This window comes from Mycteria americana, chromosome 6 (assembly GCF_035582795.1).
Source record: "Mycteria americana isolate JAX WOST 10 ecotype Jacksonville Zoo and Gardens chromosome 6, USCA_MyAme_1.0, whole genome shotgun sequence".
NCBI lineage: Eukaryota > Metazoa > Chordata > Aves > Ciconiiformes > Ciconiidae > Mycteria > Mycteria americana.
In genome coordinates this window covers 17,476,722-17,499,727 of record NC_134370.1, presented here as the reverse complement: position 1 = coordinate 17,499,727, position 23,006 = coordinate 17,476,722, and the positions used below count along the sequence as shown (strand labels likewise).

General features: G+C 39.6%; 1 protein-coding gene across 1 annotated transcript in view; it reads right to left on the bottom strand.

Annotated features, from left to right (window-relative positions):
* LOC142410907 (adhesion G protein-coupled receptor A3-like) overlaps window positions 1-22,244 on the bottom strand; it is a 294,504-nt gene extending 272,260 nt beyond the window's left edge. The window contains exon 1 of the mRNA XM_075504087.1: window positions 22,024-22,244. Within this exon, the coding sequence (XP_075360202.1) occupies window positions 22,024-22,244 (221 nt within the window). The remainder of the gene's footprint in view (window positions 1-22,023) is intronic.
* Between the last annotated feature and the right edge of the window lie 762 nt (window positions 22,245-23,006).

The following is a 23,006-nucleotide window of genomic DNA, read 5'->3' as shown; positions in this document are numbered from 1 at the left end:
ATTCTCTGATGACATAATGCTGCTTACAATCATTTCTTTTTTTCAAGAGAAGGATGTTATGTTTAACCTGTATGTGTCAGTTCAAATCCTCCATGTATCTCGTATCTGATATAACATGATGTTAAAATTAAAATTCACTTTAGTAAATCAAGCTAGTATGAATGAATCTGTCATAAGGATCCATTAAGTGTCAAAGTCAGAAGGTTGTCAGAGGTCTTAAGTAACAGCTGTGATTAACCTGTTTCTTGTTTTGCTGTTCCAGACTTTGTCCTTTTTACCCACCCAGCCTTTTAATTTATGTCCTGGTCATCAGCTGAAGTTAAAGAAAATCATTATATTGCAAGACACAAAGCATTTTGAAAATAGAACTAGTTCCCTCCCTTTTCAAATACCTTAATCATTTCAAAATGCACTATCCATAATACAGGCAAACAAGTTAGCTGATTTTTTAAACACTTCCGAATGCCTCCCAGTGCCACTATTTCATATTGTATTCAATACAACTTTCAGTGAACATTTCAGAACTGATCCTAGTAAATATCCAAAATCATTTCATCCCAGGCACTTGCAGGGTGCATGATTAGTTCACTTTCATGAGCTCAGTCATGTCATAGCGTAAGCCAGAGATGAACAAAAATACAACACAGGCTATCAAGAACACTGAGGAATTTTGTGTACAGAAATAACGTAGAATGGCTCTGAATTTCTAAAGTAATATGTAAGGTTATGTCAAGTAATTTTCACGTATGTGTGATGGAGCTGTGAGTTGGCCAGAGCTTTGAAGATGTCTAGTCCATTTGTTCCCCAAAGAGAACTCAGAGGTCTTTTTGCTATGGATGACAGAATAGAAATAAGAAGGGGGTTAATCCAGACCTCTCCCTGGTCATTGTTTCCGTACAGTTAGTTGCGGAATTTGGTGGGTTTGGGGGTTTTTTTCTGTTTGTTTGTTTGAGAATTGGTTTTTGGAAATTCATTGCGTTTGGCTCGTACCAAAATCTGCACCGTGCCTTCCGGTCTTTCAGCAACCACCACGGTGTCCCCATGCTGGTGTCCTGTTGAGTTCAGGACATGAGCATGCTTTGAAGGGAATCCTGCTCATCCCCACTTCTGTGCTTTGGCTTGCAGCACAAAACAGCCTCCGAGCGCACTGACGAGATTTCTTGCGGGTGAAATCAAGTTCAAGCTCTGCTCCAGGAATGCACCTAATGCCTTTCAGAAGGAGAGGAGCATTCAGTCTGTGAGACCAGACTAGAGCTAGTCTGAAATTAAATACAAACACACACTCCCCCTCATCCCCAAAGTATGTATAATGGAGTTCTACAGCAGCGTTTAATACTCCAAAGTAACAACTGAAACCTCTCTAGGATGGACATCCAGTCCTCAGCACCACCTCTTTCACCCCACGGATCTACAGCGTTGCCTGTGTTGGAGCCCTGCACAAACATCCTGGGCTGCCAGGCGCCTGCCCACCATCACCCCTCCTGCCCGGCTGCCAGGTACCTGGAAATCCCAGGTAAACAGCCGGTTTTATCTCAGACAAAATTTCCAGGCAGATTAAGGCACTGTACCTTCTCGCCCTCAAGCATCATCACAGCAGCTTTTATATTTTACATAGTGATGAGGGAAAGGAAATACTTCCTTCTGGTCACCACCACCCCCATCCCGGGGGATGTCAGATGAAAGTACAGGCAAAAGCACAGCAGATGCTCAATTAATTTACTTACACATTACTGAGCTTCCGTGTTTGGCAGGAACTTCTTGGAAACACTGAAAACCCATGAAAACTGACCTCCCCCCTCCCTCTCCCACCTCTGCCATGAGCCCTATAGACCATTCATTCGGTCAGGCCTGAGAAAGCAATGCAGAGATGTTTATCATTAGGAGCTACTGTCATTTTATCACGTTATCCGTGACTTTTTATGCACAAAAAGAATAAATTGTTTGGCCATTTCCCTTACAATATGTGCAAGAAATCCCGCATAATCTTTCTTCTTTGTATGACCATAATGGAAGAAAATGGTAATAACGTGGTAGGTAGATGTGAAAATGCAATAGGACTGAAAGGAAGTGCAGATGAATCATTAAGCCTTCTCTCTGCAACTGAAGTATCCATTATTTATTTGAAGGATGGTATTTCACTACATTGACAATATTCATCCGAATCTGTATGATATTTAGAAGTTTACTGCTTTTCTACAAGCTATGCATCACCACTGCTCGCTCTCATTTTTCTTTTTTTCCTATCATCTCAAAAATAATAATCCTGCAACCTAAATTCATACTTTTCAAATGACAGAATTGAGAGACATAGTATTTGCCTAGAGTACCATCAGTCTGACTCAGTAAGGTGTTTTGTTTTGTGCTTTTTTTTTACTGTTCCTAAATATTTAATGTCATTTATGAACAACTTCAACATGTATCTTACCAGCACAAAAATGATACAGTGAGCTATCAAAATACAACATGAACTTTGATTCCACAAATCATTTGTGTCATAAATATAACAAATTCATAGAATCATAGAATGGTTTGGGTTGGAAAGGACTTTAAAGATCATCTAGTTCCAACCCCCCTGCCATGAGCAGGGACACTTTCCACCAGACCAGGTTGCTCAAAGCCCCATCCAACCTGGCCTTGAACACTTCCAGGGACAGGGCATCCACAACTTCTCTGGGCAACCTGTTCCAGTGCCTCATCACCCTCATAGTGAAGAATTTCTTACTTGTATCTAATCTAAATCTATCCTCTTTCAGTTTAAAGCCATTACCCCTTGTCCTATCACTACATGCCCCTGTAAAAAGTCCCTCTCCAGCTTTCTTGTAGGCCTCCTTCAGGTACTGGAAGGCTGCTATAAGGACTCCCTGGAGCCTTCTCTTCTCCAGGCTGAACAACCCCAATTCTCTCAGCCCATCTTCATAGGAGAGGTGCTCCCTTCATGGTCCTCCTCTGGACTCACTCCAACAGGTCCATGTCCTTCTTATGTGGGGGGCCCCACAGCTGAACGCAGTACTCCAGGTGGGATTTCACGAGAGTGGAGTAGAGGGGGAGAATCACCTCCCTCAACCTGCTGGTTACGCTTCTTTTAATGCAGCCCAGGATACGGTTGGCTTTCTGGGCTGCAAGTTGCCAGATCATGTTGAGCTTCTTATCAACCAACACCCCCAAGTCCTTCTCCTCAGGGCTGGTCTCAATCCATTCTCTGTCCAGCCTGTATTTGTGCTTGGGATTGCCCCAACCCATGTGCAGGACCTTGCACTTGCTCTTGAACTTCATGAAGCTCGCATGGACCCACCTCTCAAGCCTGTCAAGGTCCCTCTAGATGGCATCCCTTCTCTCCAGCGTGTTGACTGCACCACATAGCTTGGTGGTGTTTGCAAGCTTGCTGAGGGTGCACTCAATCCCACTGTCCATGTCGCCAACAAAGATGTTAAACAGCACCGGGCCCAATACTGACTCCTGAGGAATGCCACTCGTCACTAGTCTCCACTTGGACATCGAGCCGTTGACTGCAACTCTTTGAGTGTGACCATCCAGCCAGTTCCTTATCCACCGAGTGGTCCATCCATCAAATCCATGTCTCTCCAATTTAGAGACAAGGATGTCATGCGAGATGGTGTCAAACGCTTTGCACAAGTCCAGGTAGGTGACATCAGTCATCACTTGTTTTCAACTACACGCTCAAAACAACAAATATTACAGATAAAAACAATGTAAATTTAGCTTTAGACCAGACTACAGATTCTGGTAAATGCTAAAATTAAGTCAACTTGCACATTGTCTAGGGCACTAAAACCAGAAAATAAATACTATAATATTGCATTTTTGTCACAGACTACACAAAACATTTCTTATGGGTAACTTAAAATTTGTATTTTGAGTCTCTTCAAAAATAGCAAAGCAGTGAACATTATTTTAAAAAATGCATCTTGACTTTGAATACTGGACCAATTACACAGAGCTGATTTCTCACTATAGAAAATGGGAATTCATCTCTCTCATACACGATTAAAATGAATCAAGTACCAAGATGATAGCATTTTGCACTAAAGAATCTATTGATGTATTACTGCCAGACTTGTATGAGTAAGTTTCCCCTATCTACACTCATTAAAGTAAAATAAGATTTTATTCACCTTGAAAGAACATAGAACATGTTCTGCACTCTCTGTTCTTGACACAAGTCCCAAAACCTGCAGTTATAACTCTCACCAGGCTCATACTTTAAATGCCTAAATAAAACATTGTACAATTGATGTGTCCTAGGAAGAATTAAATTCAGAAAAAGCTTATTTTAAGTCATTCAATATCTTTTTATTTTATTAGAAATCCGCAGAGTATAAATTTTGCTACTCATGTGCCAGCTCCTATTGTCAGTTTGTATTTTCTCAGCTTGGCTGTTGTCAAGATTTATTGACAATAACAATTGGATATATACTCCATCAAAATGCTGTATAAATACATATTGTATTAAATAAGACTAACAATCTTTGATCATACATGCTGTACCATAAAACTGTCACATACAGACCTTATTAACGGTGCCATTAAACTGATGTGACTTAGAAAGGCTTTTTCTGTGAATATGCTACCTGTTTGCAGAAATGGGCAGCAATCATTTTTACCAACACTAGAGTATCAGGATAGCATCTGGAGAGACTACAGCTAAAGTGAAGAGCTCTGAAGAGAGCAAGGGAACAGCAGCTTCCTTTAATGCCTGCAGCATGGATACCATAAAAACATTTCAAGATCTTGCTACCGAATCCTGGCAAAGGACTTTGCTCTTGAATACTTGTATAATAGTTTGCACATTGTCTAGGAAAGCCAGTCATGCAGTTTTAAGTTACTGAGGAGAAAAAAAGCTTGCTGGTTTTAAGTGTTTTGTTTTTTTTTTTTTTTTTAATTATTATTTTTAAGCATAACCCCTCCCCCTCAGCAGCTATGCATCATATTCTAACTTAATCTAATTCCAAATGATTAGAGGTGATGTTTTACACAGCAGAAAGCTGAAAGCTAGCTGCATTGTGAAACCCCCTCCAAATATCTTTACTTTACAAATTGAAGCAACAGTAATTTAACTGTCCAGAAAGCATTTGTGATTACAGAATTGTCAGCATGAAGACTTCTGCTTTCCCCTAATACCTTGGATTACTTCTTTGGGTTTAGAATTTTGGTATAATATAATGTATATACTTATACCTGTTACACAAGAGATTATCCATCAATAATACAAAAATAATCCTAGATTACATGAGAATTTACCAGTGAATCCTCAGGGTGATTAATATGTTCTTTCAAACAGTTGTCATTTCAGTAAGTAAAACATACTAATTTCACACACGCAAGCTGTAGTTGTAGGTTCTCCAACTAGCTGTAAACTTCATTGAAAGTGATGTGAAAAGAGCAGACATCTAACTCGTCTAGCCTGTCTTTATAAATTATAATATACTACTTTCATTGTCGTATAAATTATAAAAAAAATACTAAGAAAGACCAAGAGGAAATCTTTTTAATATGGCTAAAAGGTCGCACTTCCTAGTACAGGAAAGAATCAGTGCCAAATTACAGAAATCGCACTTTTTTTTTTTATTATTTAAAATACACGGTACAGGGGGAGACTTTAAAAACAGTAGCTACTGAAACATTAAACTTAATGAGTAACTTAAAGATCAAAGGATGGTAACATTCAAATCACAAAGCTCTTCATGACTTTCATCTCTGCAATAAAGCTGCTATACACTCACTTAGAGCTATACTGGTTTTTAGTAGCATCCCTTTTACCAACACCCACCACCCAATAAAAATCCTACTGGCAGCAACAGACAGGGAAAACAGAAATACAGTTCAGTAAAGAAGCATGCAGACACAGTCTGATTATTTTTAAACTGCAACTTCTTAGGCTAATAACTTTTTTGCTGTCAGTATTTTGTAGGTAAAGTGGTGAGGATTAAATATGAAGGAGAAACTGAATTAGTTGGGTAACATCAAATAATAAACAAACACCATTAAAATCATTGGGTTCAACATCTCAAGAGTTAAATTAGAGTCAAGAGTATTTGGCAGAATTCAAAGCAGGAGAACTATTCCCAGATGAAGTACACCTGGTGAACACGTTTGCCAGTGTCAAGCCAAAAGATACCTGGAAACTATCCAGTGTTGAGTATTTCCAAATACACAGTGTACTACTGTACAGTCAACAAAATTATTTTGATACTACCATGATTCTACTTCTGTACTAAAAAAGAGAGTCACATTTTTACAAGTAGTATACTAGTTTGGCAGCTTCTCCCATACAGATAGAAATCTTGCATAGATTCTCTTGATAGTTCTACATCCACGCCCAAAAACACTTACCTGAATACTACCAAAACCATGATTTAAGTATGTGAGAACACATACTAGAAGTAGATTTTCACCAGTTCATTTATTTTAATGCCCAGAAGAGACCAATGTGATCATGTCACATAATGCCTCTCCCAGTAAACCAGGAACCTCTCCCAGTAAAAGCCACGTCAAGCCGCTAACTTCTTGTTGAGCTTTTACAATATTCAGTCTTAATTTAAGAAGGAATGAAGTATCCATTACAGTTCCTATGTCTTCCAAAGGTTAATTACTCTCACTTAGATTTCCACTGGCATTCTTATTCTGAATACATTTGGTTTGAGCTCTCAATGACTGTATCTCATTATTTTCCAAATTAAATTATCTTTGATATCAGATATCTTCTTTCTGTGTACACACCTATGGGACATGATCAAATAACCTCTTAACCTCAAACAAGTAAAAGATTTATGAGAACACATTTAAGGATACAGCACATATCTTCTAGTTCTTAAATCATCCTTGAAAATTTAAAATACAACATCTTTTTCTAGTCATCTTTTTCTCAGTAGCAGCAAATGAAAGTAATACTTACTCCTTAATTCTGCTTTTTATTCCCTGCTTTTGGATCCAAGGCGATATTATCAGTGCACTTTTAGTTATATCACACCAGGAACAGATGTTTAACTGATTATGCACCACTATAATTAACTGCTTTTCAGTGACACAATTTTGGAACTGTCCTCTGGAACGTGTGAGTGCAAACTACTTTCTTTGTTCTGGATATACGACAGCGTTTTTGGCCATGTTAAAATGAATGTTGATCTATTGAGTCCCGCTCGCCAAGTGATCCCAGTTACTCTACAGAGCTGCCCCAGGCTGTAATCATTCCTCTGTCCTCGACTCTGTCTTCTGAGAACTTTATATTTTCCATCTGGATCATGAATAAATATACTGAACAGCAACAAGTCATCAGGAGCGGGTCAGACAGGAGTCTGTTTAGTCACTGTCCTGTCTTTGACAGTGGTCAAGAGAAGACACATGAATATAAAAACTACAGCAAGAAGCTCAGCAGCTAGCCTACTTTTTATTTCTTATGAAACTCCAATCCAATAATTTGTTGCCTCCTCAGCCCTATACTATGGAAAAGAGTGAATAACCTTCCCTATTCACTTTTAACATACCATAGAGGTTTTCAGGATGAAAATCCCTCAGCTATTCATCATTCCTCACACACAAGCTTTTCCATAACTCTGCACATTTCAGTACCTTTTCTTCTCTGTTATACCCTTTTTGACATGGAAGAACCAGAACTGTACACAGTGTCCAAGATGCAGATGCACTACTGTGGGCTTACACAGTGGGAACAAGATTTATCATTCTGTTACACGTGTCGACTACTGCTGAGCTGTCATTTTCACATGGCGTATCATACCTCCAGAGTATCACTCCTGCAGATAACAAGTGTCTAGTTCAGAGTCAATCAATGCATAAGTAAAGTTAAAATGTTCCACACACCCTTTTTCACTTAGTATTTATCAATACTGAATTTTATCTTGATTTTATAGGAATCATCTTCTTAATCACAGAAAATCACAGAAAAGTAGAGGAGGAAAAGACTAGGACAGCTAATGGAGTATTCGTAACTTCAAGACATCAACTCATATTCTCACCCCCGCCCCCCATTCATTATTCTTTTAAGCACTGGCAAACTAACCTTAATAAAACATTACTTGTTCAGTGACCAGTATGTCTTTTTATGTGGAATACCTTCTATTACAATATAGTGCAAAACCAGACAAAAAATACTATTTGAAGCTAACACTTGCAAGCTCAAAGTGAGCAGCCATTTCCCTATAACCACATACTCAGTCAGGGCTGGGGAACCCATCAGCATCCCACAGCATCCTCTGCGGCTGCAGGACAGCCTTCAACTCTGACTGGCTGTCAGCAATGGACGCCTTCCTCCAGACATGGAGAAAGTGCTTGGCAGAGCAGATCCGTCTCTGACGACTGGGCAGGGTCTCCTCTGCGAGGTCTGTAAATCTTCAAACCATGCACACAGATCGATACAAGGGAAGAAGTGATCTGAATTTTAAGCATTTTGCCCTACTGTAAGAAGTACCAATCCAGTTGATGGGGTGTAAGTATCTTATAACTCTGTCTCTAATCATCTCTTTCAGGGTCAATCTGGCAGACATTAGGCACCCTGAATAGTCAATAGTGGCAAAGGCTTTCCTACTAAAGGCTCAAGTAGAGGACTTTCTTGCTGGTCAGTTCCTGGAAGGTGGCTCCCATAATTTACAGGTTAAAAAAACAAAAACAAAAACCAAAACCAAACACACCCATAAAAAAACACATTAAAAAGAAACAGTAGTATGGCAGGAAATCAGGAAAATGGTGCAGAACAAAGTAACAAATAAAAGGAGAAAGCATAGCAGCCTGCCCTAAGCCCAGAGACAGGCATGAAACACAGGTTTTGTGGCCAGCCTACACAAAACAATAGATGTTCACAGAGCATCAGCCTCATGCGTGTCCTGCAGAGATAATGTGGAGAGACCATCTCAAGGAGGGATCATTACAAAAAGTTTTCTTCTAGATCGGCTAAAAAAGAGTAAACCAATTTAAAACAACACTGTCAATAATTTTACCTTTGTTTCCCCGCAGTCAAAAAATTCAAGCTCAAAATGCGAATTTTTCCACTTCTAGTTTCTTTTACCCATTTTCTTCCAGTCTCAGATGAATAGAATGGTGATCCATACTCAATAAGTAACAAAATCTATTAAACTACTATTAGCATGTTATAAGGCTTAGAGCTGTGAACTAAAGAATACACAGAAAGACAAAACTGAAGCTTAACTCAAGCAAAGTGGCTATCAGTCAGCAGAGCCATACTGTAGTCTTTCTGAACAAATACATTGCCAGCATCAATACCAATCAAAATTATTTTTAACAGATAAAAAAAAAATTAAAAGAACCAATCGACCAGCACCCTGTACCTTTTAAAGCCCTTTACCTCCTCCAAAACCTTTTTTCACTGCCATGCTGTTATTGCAATTTAATAGTTTTTTCTCTCAGTCAGACCTTCTCCCTCTCTCCTTTCCACAGTGCCAACAACTAAACGAAGCACAAAATATTGGCCTCAACACACAAGGAAAATTGAAGATGCACTTATTGTTCAGGAATAGAGAGGGAAGCAGGAAAATCTATCAATCTGCCACGAGAAAACTAGGCCAACCAATGAGAAAGATGACTTCAAGCTTTTATTCCTTTTTCATTAATCTAAAATGTTATAAGCAGGAATAGAGCTTCCTTTTTTTTTTTTTCCCCTAGAAGACCAATGCATTTCCCCCCGGATTGAGTTAAATGTAATGATTTTGGTTATAAAAAACATTTTATCACTGCTCTCTTTTCATAAAGTTAAACACAATGTTGATTACATACAAGAAAGCATACTATTAATAGTATAAATTAATTTTACTTCTTGAAATTTCATCACTCCCTTGCCTTTCAGCTTACTGACAGTGCCTAATGATAACAAGAGAAAAGCAGAGAGATTGGTTCTCCCACTGAAGACAGAATCTGGTCCATCTTCCTGAGTTTGATAACCACATCAGCTCTGGCTGAAACAAATGAGAAAGAGTTTTGAACTCTTGAAACACAGAAATAAACAAAAGGTGGACATTTCTTGCCAGCATGCAGTCGAGCTGTGGTACTTCTTGCTACGGGATGCTCCAAATGCAGGGAGCTGGCACGGGGTTGGGGGTGGGGGGCAGACTGGGCTGTGGAAAACCAATCCATTTTGGTAAATTAAATGCACAGGAACTACAACTCTGAGTTGGGATGGACACTAGAAGATCCTTGTGGGAAGCATCACACTGCTATTCTACCTAGGCACCTGCTTTTAAACACTTTTAAACTGGAGACACGGTACTGGGCTACATCATGGCTGTTTGGTCCAGTCCAGGACAGCTACTTGTATTTTTAATGATGGTCCAGACTGCAGAAAATGAAAAGCTGTGTAACCATAAACATTTTTAAGGTCTATGTATCATATTTTCACATTATTCCAAAACGATATTAATAACTGAAAATTCATACAAAACAGCAAAGCAGCAAGTAAAAACAGACGGGAAACCCAGCTGCCCCAGTTCTTCAGCCTAAAGCTTCTTCCGAAGCTTATTAACTATTCCAATTTCAAAAAGGAAACACCAGCCAACCAAAAAGCCTTATAGACTAACTAATCATATGGAACCACTGGCTCAACATATAATTCAATACCACCATTTTGACAGCTACTTTCAGAGAAAAGAAAAAATGAAAAAACAAAAAAACCAAACTTGACTTCAGTGCTATTTAATAAAGGATTACTTGAGGGATTTTATTTGTTTAAAACAATCACTCTGCCTCAGCTAAAGCAGTACGCTGGAAAGCTAGCATTAAAAAATTATTTGCTCTAATCTGTTCCAAGCTGGGGCTTGGCATCTAATCCCTCTTCATTACCAAATAGCTTGGTAACCAAGTATTCCATTTGTAAAGTAGCCATAATAATGATACCAAATAGTTGACCTGAATTCTTCAAAAGTACCTACAGAAAAAAAAAACTTAAACAGCATTTCATTACAGGGAGATTCAAGCAACCAACTCCCTTAGTCTTATTAACAATACATGAAAAAATACGGAGGATATTTTCATTTAAAGTCATTTGGTCCAATTAGCAATACTGCTGTATTATTTATTCAAAAAAGTTGTCGTCGTAGTCAGCAATTTACTGTTTAACTGTGTAAAATTGTTATGAAGACCATTTTATGGACCAATTTGCTAATGGACTAGTTATTAAATATAGGCACAAATTAATTAATGAGAAATGTTTCAGAAAGAATAGTTTATTAGAAACAGGTTTATAATGATAATCAATAAGCATGAAGTACTTTAAAGTAGTAACTTCATTTGCTCTAAATGCAGAAGATTAGAATTTATTACATTTATTTAGCTCTTATGGTTATTTTTTGCTTCATCAATCTATATTGTCGACTCTTTACATTGTTATTTATAACATGTAATTGTGCAGAAAGTGGAGAGAATTATGAACAGTACAACAATAAATGGCCATTAATGTGGGGGGGGGGGTTCCACATTTTAAGTGTTAGGAATTTCATTATTCATTCTTTTATTATAGAAGGGAAAGACAAAGAAAAGTGTTAGAAAAATTACTTTCCCTTTTTCTGCAAATCTCATTGTTTCTTTTTCTGTTTAAAGACTAGAATATCTGCTATACGTCCATAAGGACTACCAAGTAAATATGCCAGGCGAGTCTTTGTTTAACATGAACGGCAGTTGGCATTCATTTAATACACGTCAAATCATACAAGTAGATAAATACCAAACATCTATGATTGACTTGATGTCATTTTTTGATGGTCAGATCTCAAATGTTGTCCTCCTCTGCTCTTCCTCAGGTATACTTAGGGTCCACAAAAAACGGGTCCTCAAATCCTAAGACCTTAATGTGACCTTATCAGCGCTGTTGGTAAAGAAAGGAAAGGAAAGCAAAGGAAAGCATAACCATCAGAAACAAAACCAACCTTAAAGATGGCTTCCTGCTTGCACTGGATGGATTTACATTCTTACCCGAAGTCTCCCAACATTAAAGGAAAAAAGTATGGAACTTCCCTCCACAAGACTCCTATATGATATAACCAAGGGAAAGAGCAGGCTAACTTTCTGAGACCCTACTGTTACTAAACACGGAGAAAAAACTCCCCATAAAGAAACTAAGTACAGATATTATTCTCACATGCACCAGCAGTTTAACTGCTACCTGAATAGCTGGTGTTGTAACTCCCACAGCTTGACTCTGTTTTCTGGGCACCATGTAATCCAAATTCCTTTAAACAATCATGATATCATACTTTGAAGAGTTACCCAAAGCATAGTATGACCAAGTTTTACCATTCTCCCTCTACAGATAATGACCTTGCTATAGATGAGATGATGTGTGACTCCATCTTGGACTCTAGTAATAAATAGTCTAATGATGGAAATGTTGGTACAATACAGTTCACAAAATGTGTGCCCAACGCAAAAGCCTTATAATGATGACATTCATTACTGAGGGAATAACGTATTGTTTTCTTGTTTTGTGCATTTTGACTGTGTTTCCTTTCCTGCATCCCATATGTAGCATGGATGGAAAATTGTGGCTTTAGCAAAATTAGTTTGGATATGTCAACTGCTAGAGCCATAGCTGAGAACAGTTCATTAACTCGATATAGTTTAAGATAGAGCTATATGATAAACTTAAAATGTGAATAATACTAGCTATATCACAGCAGAAAGGAATGCAGTCCCTTAAGCTTAGAGTTGCCTACATATTGAAAAGTTTAGTTTTCTGGCTCAAGAACTGCAATGATAATAACAGCACACATTAAGATTTCATCTTTATCACTATAATTATTTGCATTATACACATGTTGCGGTTTTGGAAGGATGGTTGCAATATTGTTTGAATGTTGTCACAAAGGTGTAGAGAAAACTGGAAATTAAGCTTTTCTTCTTCCCTTCTAAACAATACACAATGCTGGGGATGCAAAACAAATCTCATCATCGTGACTGTTCCCTCTGATCATCAGCAACATGTTTGGTGGGTCAATATAAAATTACTGCTTGACACATCCACATTCAGACTTCTCTACTCTGCTGGCTGCAGTTTTAATGATAAACTCTGTAAGGAGACAGAGCTACAGATTTAAACGTTTTTCTTGTTTGTAAGTTGTGTAATAGGATCAACTCCATCTGCCTGGCCCCAATTCCAGGCACCACTGAACTCCAGGACTCAATTCAGATCTCTCTGAGGACCCATATCCTCACTCATTTCAGTTCCACTCAGTAAGTTCAGAAGAGAAGGATAAAATGAGTCAAGGATCAAAGGTGATGAAGGAAGACGTAATGGAGGGTTTTAGAAAAGGAGAAGGAATTGGAAAGTCATGTAAGACTAAAGAAGTGGTGGAGACCGTGAGCTGAAAGCAGAAGCTGCAGCACACAGCGCTGAAAGTGCAGAGGCTGGCAGAGAAGTGGAGCATGTCAGAGGACCAAGAGCAGAGCTGATGAGGAGGGAGACAGGTTTTTTTCCCTTTTTAGAAATGCACTTGCAATAAAGTCTGCAGTACACGTAAGCAGTGAACAAAAATAAGATGCAGATGAGAAGAAAAAATGGGGAGAAGTATCAATGTAATAATAACAACAATAATAATAAAAAGGAAAGTGCAGAATTAAAAGGTTCTGGGAATAACAGCAGATGGGTCCAAGCACAGAGGATGGCCCAAGGAAGACAAAGAATTAAGCATTTTTCTTAGTGTGCAAAGCTCCCCTGATAAGACACATGTTAATGTGTAAAACTTCAGTTACTTAGGAGTGCTGGTAAATTTGATTCCTCAAAATTGGTAATGAAGTTTGTTTTTTTCTCCCTCTCTCTTAAATGCTGGGAGGTTTCCTGTTGCGCCAGGTTGTTACATTCTGTTAGAGGAACCTTTCCTAACATTTCAGGATACTTCCCCTGAAATTTCTATAAAACCTACTGTATTAATAAAGTTGCTCACAAACAGGTTATGCTCTTCTTCCACCCCTCTGCTCGCAAAGAAATTGATACCATGCACATTAATTTGTAATGCAGATATTGAAATAACTGTTGCCAAGGGAACTACTAATATATAGTAATGTTAAGTGTTCAATTCTTTCATTAAATCTATGCTTTTCTTCAAATTTTCCAGGCCTGATTTGGTTATTACTAGTTTTAACCTTATTTTCCATTCTATGATGTAGTTTGTTCTTTTCTCAAGTTACAGTACACACAAAACCTTTACCCTCCCAATTTATACTTTTGTCTATGAACCATGCACTCTCTGGGACAGTCTATCCCATAACATAAAGAGAAGGGTTTTATGGGGAGACATCGTCTTGATTGCTATTAGAAGGAAGAAATCACAGTAATTCTTCAATAAACAAGGAGAATCATAAATGTCCGTAATTTGGAATTTGGAGGCCTTGACTTATCAGGTTACTTGAAAACCATAATGATACCTTAATAACATAGAAAATCTTCATTTTGTGTCATACAAAGCCTACAGTATATATGCTGAAAATGCACACCAGTGCCTTTATACCTTCATGAATTTTGATGAATAGCTATTTCAGAAGACAGCCACTCGCCAAAGAAAAGCTTAAAATACAAGTTTAAAAGAATTTGCTTACTTACGCATAGCTATCAGCAAATCTAAATTCTATACGATCTAGGAATAAATCTCAGGGTTTTGCTAAGATTTATAGGTCTATGAGCATAATACCCATAAACCACTGTGTGCTTACTTTATTGGCAGAACAGTTTATACATTTGACATACTGCTGTTCAGATAAGATTATATCCAACTAAGTACAAGAAAAGAAACTGTCAACAAGTCTGTAAGACTATAATAGAAACTGCAAAAGCAGTTTTCTTATGACTAACCATACCTTCAGAGTACTCCCAAATGAGTCCCAGGCACGAAAACACAGTTGGAACTGATTTTAAGAGAAGGGTGAAGAATGGCATGTTGCCACAAAAAGAAGAACCAAGCCTGAACTGTGTGTTCCCTGTATTACGTAATTGCCAAAGTAGATGGAAAAAAATGTTAATATTATAAATAATACAGAGTTTTTAGCCAAATCATATTTGGGAAGTCTAGAACTAGACAGCAAACTTGTGATTGATCGAAGTTAATCATAGCTGATTAGAGAAGCACATACCCAACCTTTTCATGTTTTGTATGCTTTTACTGCTGTGAGGGTTTGGATATTCTATCAGGAAGATGGAAAGGGCGGAAGCTTAGAAATCAATAGTCAATTTTTCTTCAAAAATCTAAGTCAAATAGCATAACTAGTGATTCTTGAAAACATGCACAAATACTATTAAGTAGTGAAAACCAAGCTGGCACAAAGCTCTGACTCTCAGATGTGCACAAAGTGCGTAAGCTTCGTATACATGAATGTACGTTTCCTACTGGCTGTTAGAGCAGAACCTCTGCCTCAGTAACGATACTCTGCCCTTTAACTTTCCGATTTATGCCAGCTCTGTATTATAAAAACAGGACAAAAGACAGCAGTGAGGGAAGTAGGGATGGATTATCCGGAACATGGTTGGATCCAACAGCTGCAAAATTTGTGATGACAGAGCGCCCCAAGTAGGGAGAAACTTTGCACAAGAAAGCAGTGCTACTCTAGCTATTTCTGCCCAGAAAGCTTCTGGGTCTGTGTTAATGGCAAAGGAATAAATGGGCTTCCAGAGTAACAGAGGTTAATACAGCCCTGTTATTGAACAGCATCAAACAATTAAATAAGATTTGTGATTTTAAACCTCTGAAGATGCAGAAAAAGGAGAATGTATATAATATTAAACCTTTAGAGCTTCATTTTCATAACATTCTTCATACCCTTTCCTTCTGGCTATTCAGACCTGTTTTAAGGAAGTCCTTTCCCCTTCTTCACCTCTCTCCCCACCACTCCATCACTCCCCCCTCTTCACCTCACCTCACATCTTATAATGCTGTCAGGATATTTAGAAGGGGACAAGGAAAGACAAATTTATTTTGAGAAAACGTTTCAGTACGCCTTCTAAAAAAAAGAAGAGCTACATTTTCAAATCTTTACAGAACGGTCCATTTTAAGGGCTGACAGTACTTTGGTCCTGAGGGGCAGCAACTCATGCAGCTTCCTATAAAGGCAAATTTGACATACAGAAATCACCTTCTCCCTGGCCGCTACCTCACTGCAACAGATGAGAATACCTACACTTCAGAAACAAATTTCGGTTGCACGTATCTTCTGGAAGTTAAAATTAAAGAGGTTTTATGAATATTAGGCCAACCTACAAAAAAAAAAAAAAAAAAACGAAAAAAAAGAGCCAGTGACATATACTGAATCTCCTCCTGCTTAAGGCAAACAAGGTCAGTAGCTATCCAAATGACAAATTATACCATATCATAAAACCCCAACTTCATTTAGGACCTCTCAATAGGTATCAGATATACACTTATATGATAAAACTCCCTTCCCACATGCATTACCATCCTCCTGTCTATCCCCACCAGTTTATTTTGACCTCTGGAATGAAACTAAGTGTAAGATCACAATACTGCAAATTTCCCAGTATGCAGCAAAAAAAGGACTTGGTTTCTACATGAAATTACCAGATTAATGAACTGTTCAATACTGTAAAATAATTTTATCTGTTTCCAAAAATTCTCATCCCATTCTCTTGCACAAACTGCTTTCCTCAAAGCAAGTTACACTGAGGACTTAAAAGCACCAGGAGGATATATGGCACTGTTTTAACTTATGACATTTACAGATTAATAATAATAAAGAGAGAAAGAAACTTCAGCATGATTTGTGTAACTTTAAAAAAGTTAACCTGGTAACTATTAAAGCAGCCCTTATTGTATTTTGGACATTATTTGCAAAGAAAGAGAGCTCTATTTTCCTTAACAGATTTTTTTCACCCTCCTCTCATGTTAAAATTTCCAGTAATGCCAATGCATCAGTTTTCACCCAAAGAAAGTCATAATTTGGAAGTGGTCACAGTACTTCCTGCTATTGACAAGTAGACAAGAGAATTCAGGTGCAGATATTCCCTCATCAGAAATAATATAAAGAAAAATAAATGTATTTTAATAATAAAATATTTTCAGTTATGGCATTTTATGGCCACTGTAGTTGAATCTATAACATGAAATATCAAGGAAGATTAGACTAATATCTAAAGACTTTTCATTTCTAGTGTTTTTCTCTTTTCTTTATTTTGCTCTCCCCAACCATCTGTCCCAGACCTTCCAAGTTTTATGTGTATTTTATGCCAGTTTGCTTTATGTTAGGAGTTTCCTCCACAACAACAAACTGGCTTTTTTTTTTTTTTTAAGAGTTTTGGAGAAAGCATGTATAAATATGTATACACACATAAATAATGGAGCAGGAAACCTGTTTTATATTCTTTTTTTCTGCCACTTTGAGTGAACACAGGAAGCTAACCAAGATGAAAATGTTTGTGAAAACCTTTATAACGAGAATTAGCCTACCTCCTCTAATAACGCTGTTATTTACACATTAACATTGCTATGTGAGATCTCATAGCAATAAAGAAAAAGAGGTGAGTTTTAAGATGGGGATATAAAACTACCAAATAATATTTTTTGTTCATCCTTTCCTCAATTCCTGCTTTGTTTGCTTTGGCTAGCTTAAACTCTAAGCTCTTTGGGACATAAAGAACATTTTTGTGATCTATTTTTACAGCAAGATGCTTATATTAAATAAACCATATTGATATATCCTAAACAGAGTATAGGAGTGTAAAAGACAAGACTGGACATGAAACAAATACAGTAATATAATAACTTCGAATAAATTCCAGTAGACATGACATAAATGAATGTGACATAAAAGTAATTTCGGGACAGAGAAAAGCGGGGCAATGCTGCTTTGAGAAGACTAATTAACATTTGCAAAGTGCTTTGAAAATGAAAACCCCTACATACACATTATGGCTATGGATTACCACTGGAGTCATGTAGCCTCCCTCTGAAATTGAGAATCTGAGTAATTTGAGACAACCTACAATTCAAAGTCAGAAGAAATGCATAGATATAAAAAAAATATGAAGAGTCCTATATGATATGGAATTGCTATGAGCCATACACTACCTTAAATTTTCTTCACTTCTATCATGACAGTTAAAACAGCAGATTTCCATAGGTGTATCTGTGGGTAAAATCTGTAAAAATAACAACCTTCAGTATAAATGTTGGTCTTCCTTTTGAACTGAGGGAGGAAAAAAAAATCGTGATACTACTATCAGAAACTGATGGCATTTGTAACTTCAAAGTGTATTCTGCCCAGTGATATCAAGACATGTATTGAAACGAGAACTTCTAAGACTAAAAGACTAAACTTTTTAACACCACTGGACAGAAGAAAAAAGTACAGAAAGTAAGTAATCTACCAATATACTGTCCAGTTTACATGGAATAACTCAGAAGAGAATCTAATCTGCTAATTCCTGAAATTTCAAACTGTAGGACTTTCACATTGCAAAAAGCAGCAACATAATTTTTACTGTCTTATTCCATATAGCCCAAATTTCAGCAAGTCAGTCAAAAGTTTAACAACTAAAATTTCCATTAGCATAGAAGAGAAAGCAAATTGCAAATAATCTTTTTCTCTAGAGTTACACTTAAAAACCCAATCACACAACTGAAAAAAAAAAAGTGAAAAATGGATTCAATATAAGAATCCCCAAGTATTCAGCTATAAAGTCTAAACTGAGAAAATTGTATTATCCTGAAGGGATATGACTCCTCCTTGTTGGGTCTACACTTCCACACCTACCGAGACCGAAGTGGGGAGAGTGGATCCCATAAATTAGTGATTCAATAGCTGTATTCTTGGGGGGGGGGAGTAACTCCCTTACTCCACCCCTGCCCCAATATACAAGGCACAGAAATGCATGTTGCAAATCAGTAAGAGCTAGAATTCCTTTTAACAAGATACATGCAAATACTTTGTGAAGCTACAGCTAAGTTTTTTCTTTTGGTCCACATCAAGCACTTGAATCCCGTTTCCAAAGCAGTAAAATACTAAATACAGTAAAACAGAGTCCAGAACAAGCGGGTTTTTTGTTGGTTATGGTTTTTAATATAAAATAAAGAGGAGGGGAGAGTTGCTTTATCAGCTTATATTTTGATTTTATATCTAGTGTGATTGTTTATTATTGGGAGCATTCAGACAGCACTGAATAGCTCTAGTGTTCATATGATTTCAAACTATGCAAACTTCCCCACCTCATACGCTGGAAATAATTGGTCCGAACCTGACAAGAATAAGTATTTCTTCAGTGACTTCACACTAGTTTGTAGTCACTGTGTGCAACTGTGTCAGAAGTATTTTCAGTAGCAATACTTTTAGTACATATACGCCATAAAGAGCCTGAATTGTCAAACTCAGCCAAGGTCCCTGGTCACTTAGGTGAAAAAAACATTGAACTAACAAACCATAACTTCTTAAATTTGCTGATAAGCAACATTACCTAGCATGTAAATGAAATGTTACACATCCACAGCTTCATCTCTTAATGGCTTAAGAGATACAGCAGAGGTAATTCCTCTGTCATCTTTGCAGAACAGTTAAAAAGAGTTTGGCTTCGATCTTTCCTTCCAAAAGAAAACAGCACTAGGGAAGCAGCATCCCTATATAATAAATATATATGTGAGAAATTACTTAATCTGCCCAAAAACCCCCAAACTGTTTGTTACATTGGTTTATTACAGTGATACTGCCTCTGAATATACGTTCCTTTATTCACCTCTATATTTCTTAATTGTTAAAGCAATACAAAAGGTTATGTTCCATATGTTAAAGATCTCTTTCTCTCTGTGGGCCCATAAAACTGAATGGAAGCAGGCAGTGTCTACTAGAATATTCTCTTTTGCCCAAGTCTTCCATGCAGCTACAAAAACAAATGTAAGAGCGCTAGTGTTTGAGTTTTTTATCATTATTTTCTGCAGCTGGCCAAGTCTCACAAGTGTAATTTAATTCATTGAAACCAGTTTCTCCTGGAAAATCTTTGACACGTTCAGTCAAATTGTCATCTGTATTTTCCAGCTACTGAAAATTATTATGCCCCTAACACAGATTTTAAACTTTTTTCCTTTTTACCTTCAAGATTTAGCCTTAAATTTACTTATTGAGAAGAAAAAAACTTGAGAAGACAGACTGTAAGAGGAAAGGGGTAAGCGTAGGTGATACATGATGCTGTACTTGTTCACGTGAAATACAACAAAAAACAATGGTTTGTATGTTTTATATCAACTAAGGACAGCTAATCAGCTCTCAGGTCAATGGCTATTTGTAATTAAGTTTAAAAAACTAACACCGTATCTTTCTAATGATTATGAGCAAGTGTTGCCCGAAATGCACGTTTAGGGTGATAGTATCAAGTTCGCTACTGGTGCCTTAAATCATATGTGTAAGTGAGCAAATCCTTCCGCCTACCACTTCAAATGCACCACCTCCCCCGTAGATCTTTTCTCACTTCTGTTTCCAATTCAATCTCTTTTCATTACAGTGAATACATGCTTCTGTTCATCTTATGGTCAGCTGGATTCATCTACTGGTACTTACCTCGTTGAAAGAAGTTTCTTAAAAAAAAAAATCTCTAAATAAGACTGTAAATCAATGCTTAAGAAGAAAAACCCTTGCAGACATGCTGAGTGTGAGAGTTTCTACAGAGCTTTAACCAATGGAAAAAAATAGTTTCTGCCTGCCCAAGATGTCGAGATTTTATACTTTTGGGGGAGTACAAACTATAACTATACAGCCCGTTATGTAAACTACAAAAGTAGCAGTGAATTTATCACCTAGGTCAAAACTTATGTTGATGTAATAATTTTATTCTAAACCAGCCTATTAAAACTTAGCAGGAAGTGTAGTTATTGTATCTTGTATATTAACACGAAAAAGTTCCCCAAATGAATAATCAGCATACAGCTAATCAGCACCAAGTCACTCAACAGTTATAGCTCAAACTGAACTGAAGCGTACGCAGCACATCTGTACATTTACAAGCACAAGCTCCCCAGATGTTATAAATTACTATCTTTACCAGTTGTCTCCTAAAAGTGTTGACTTAAAGAAAATGCAGTGAACAGTGGAGATGTTCACAGCAGGAATTGTCAACAGAACTAAATTCAACAGTAAAAGATCTGTTGATATGTGCATGATCTAAAGGGTCAATGTCCCAGAGCTATTACTGCTTGGGTCCACTGCAGCAGGGACTGCTTGGGTCCACTACCGGGACATTACTTTCACCTGCACTTGATGATACAGTTACAAAAAGTTCTACTACTTTACTTACAATACATACCATTTATTCAAGTTTAGGTATGTGCAACAGGCAACAAAACATCATAACCTATTTCCAAGTCACTTGGCGGGGGGGGGGGGGGGGGGGAGCAAAACACCAAACCGTGAGCCATTTTCAATGACCAGACAACTCGGAACGACACTGGAGATTTGGCCGTTTCAAATGGTTGTACACAAACTCTTGTTAAGAAAGGAGACGTCAAATTCCAAACTTTATTTAGAAGAGAGGAGCGAGAAGGGGAAAACCAGTTAATTACACAGAACTCCAGAAGGCAGCTTACCATTACCGATACCATTCATTTATTGCCCGGATAGTTTGAGCCCATCCCGTCGCCGGCGGAAAGGTGCACCAGCGAGCTCCATCAGTTCTGCTAGCACTGACATTTTCCAAACCACCATACACAGCAGCATGCAATTTACATCAGGGTAAGCCCAGCTTCCCCAGCTCGACCAAAACGCCAGCAAGAGTTTCCAAACTGAGAACAAAAAAAAACCCCAAACTCTCACATACTTTTGAAAAGCCGGGCCAGGGTTATAATCTGCGCGGAGCGGTTCTGCCTGCTCCTGCGGCGGCGGTCGGGGCGGCGGCGGGCACGGCCGCGCCGAGGGGTCCCGCCGCGCCCCGGGCCGCGCGTCCCCCCCACCCCTCTCCTTCGGGCACCCCCCGCCCCGCGCCAGCGCCTCCCGCGGGGCGAATCCCGGGGCGGCCGCCGCCAGGTGCGCGCTGCCCCGCGGCCGCGCTGCCCCGCGGGCCGTACTCACAGGGACACGGTGCGGTTGGGCAGCACGGCGGGCTGCAAAGTTTCCACCAAGTCGCCGCCGCTGCAGACCACTTTGATGCGGAGGGCCGGGCGGCCGGGCCCCTTGGCGCGCTCGGCGGCGCAGAGGCAGCGGTCCACGATGAGGTCGGGGCAGTTCCTGCTGCCCCCGCACAGCCCCAGCACGGCGGCCACCAGGCAGAGGCGGCGGCACAGCCCGCGCATGCTGAGCCAGCGAGCGAGCCGCCAGCTGCCGCGCCCGCCGCTCCGCGCCGCGCATGGCACGCGCCGCTCCGCGCCGCTCCGCGGGCGCCGCGGTCCCCTCCACGCCTCCTGCGCCCACCCCGCCCCGCCTCGCCGCGCCTCTCGCTGCGGCCGGCTCCGCTCGGAGGGACCCCCCCCCTTCTTCCTCCTCCTCCTCCTCCTTCTCCGAGGAGCCGCCGCTCCTTTCCTGCCGCAGCCCGTGCGGCGGCGGCGCTGGGCGGACCCCGCGGCGCGCAGCGGGCCCCCTCCTCCCGCCGCCGCCCGCCACCCACCGGGCGCGCCCCCCGGGGACCGGGGCCGCGGCCGCGGGGAGTTCCCCTGCGCGGGTGCTACCTGCGCTGGAGCGCGGTGCTTTCAGCCCGCGTTGGGTGTCCGGTAGCGGGGGGGAAAAACAGACGGATGCGCCGAGGACGAGCTGCAGCGCAAAGCGGGTGCGACCAGCCTAGGCACGGGTTGGAAAATGAGGAGCTGGAAAAATTATACGGGGTGGGAATCTAGTTTTGAAAATAGCCGTCTTTCCTACCGCCCCGGAGAAGCGTGTGTGCTCGCACCGATGGCGGTGGGAAAGGAGCTTCAGGCCGTGGGCAAAGGTCAGTGTAGGCTAAGAGACGGGACAGTCCTCCAGCCAGCTCTGTGCTGGCCGGCCACTGCCATTGGGAAGGGTCCGTGCAGTTAGCTGACTTCAGACGCCTCAGCTAATGCTGTGGACAAGACCTAAATCAA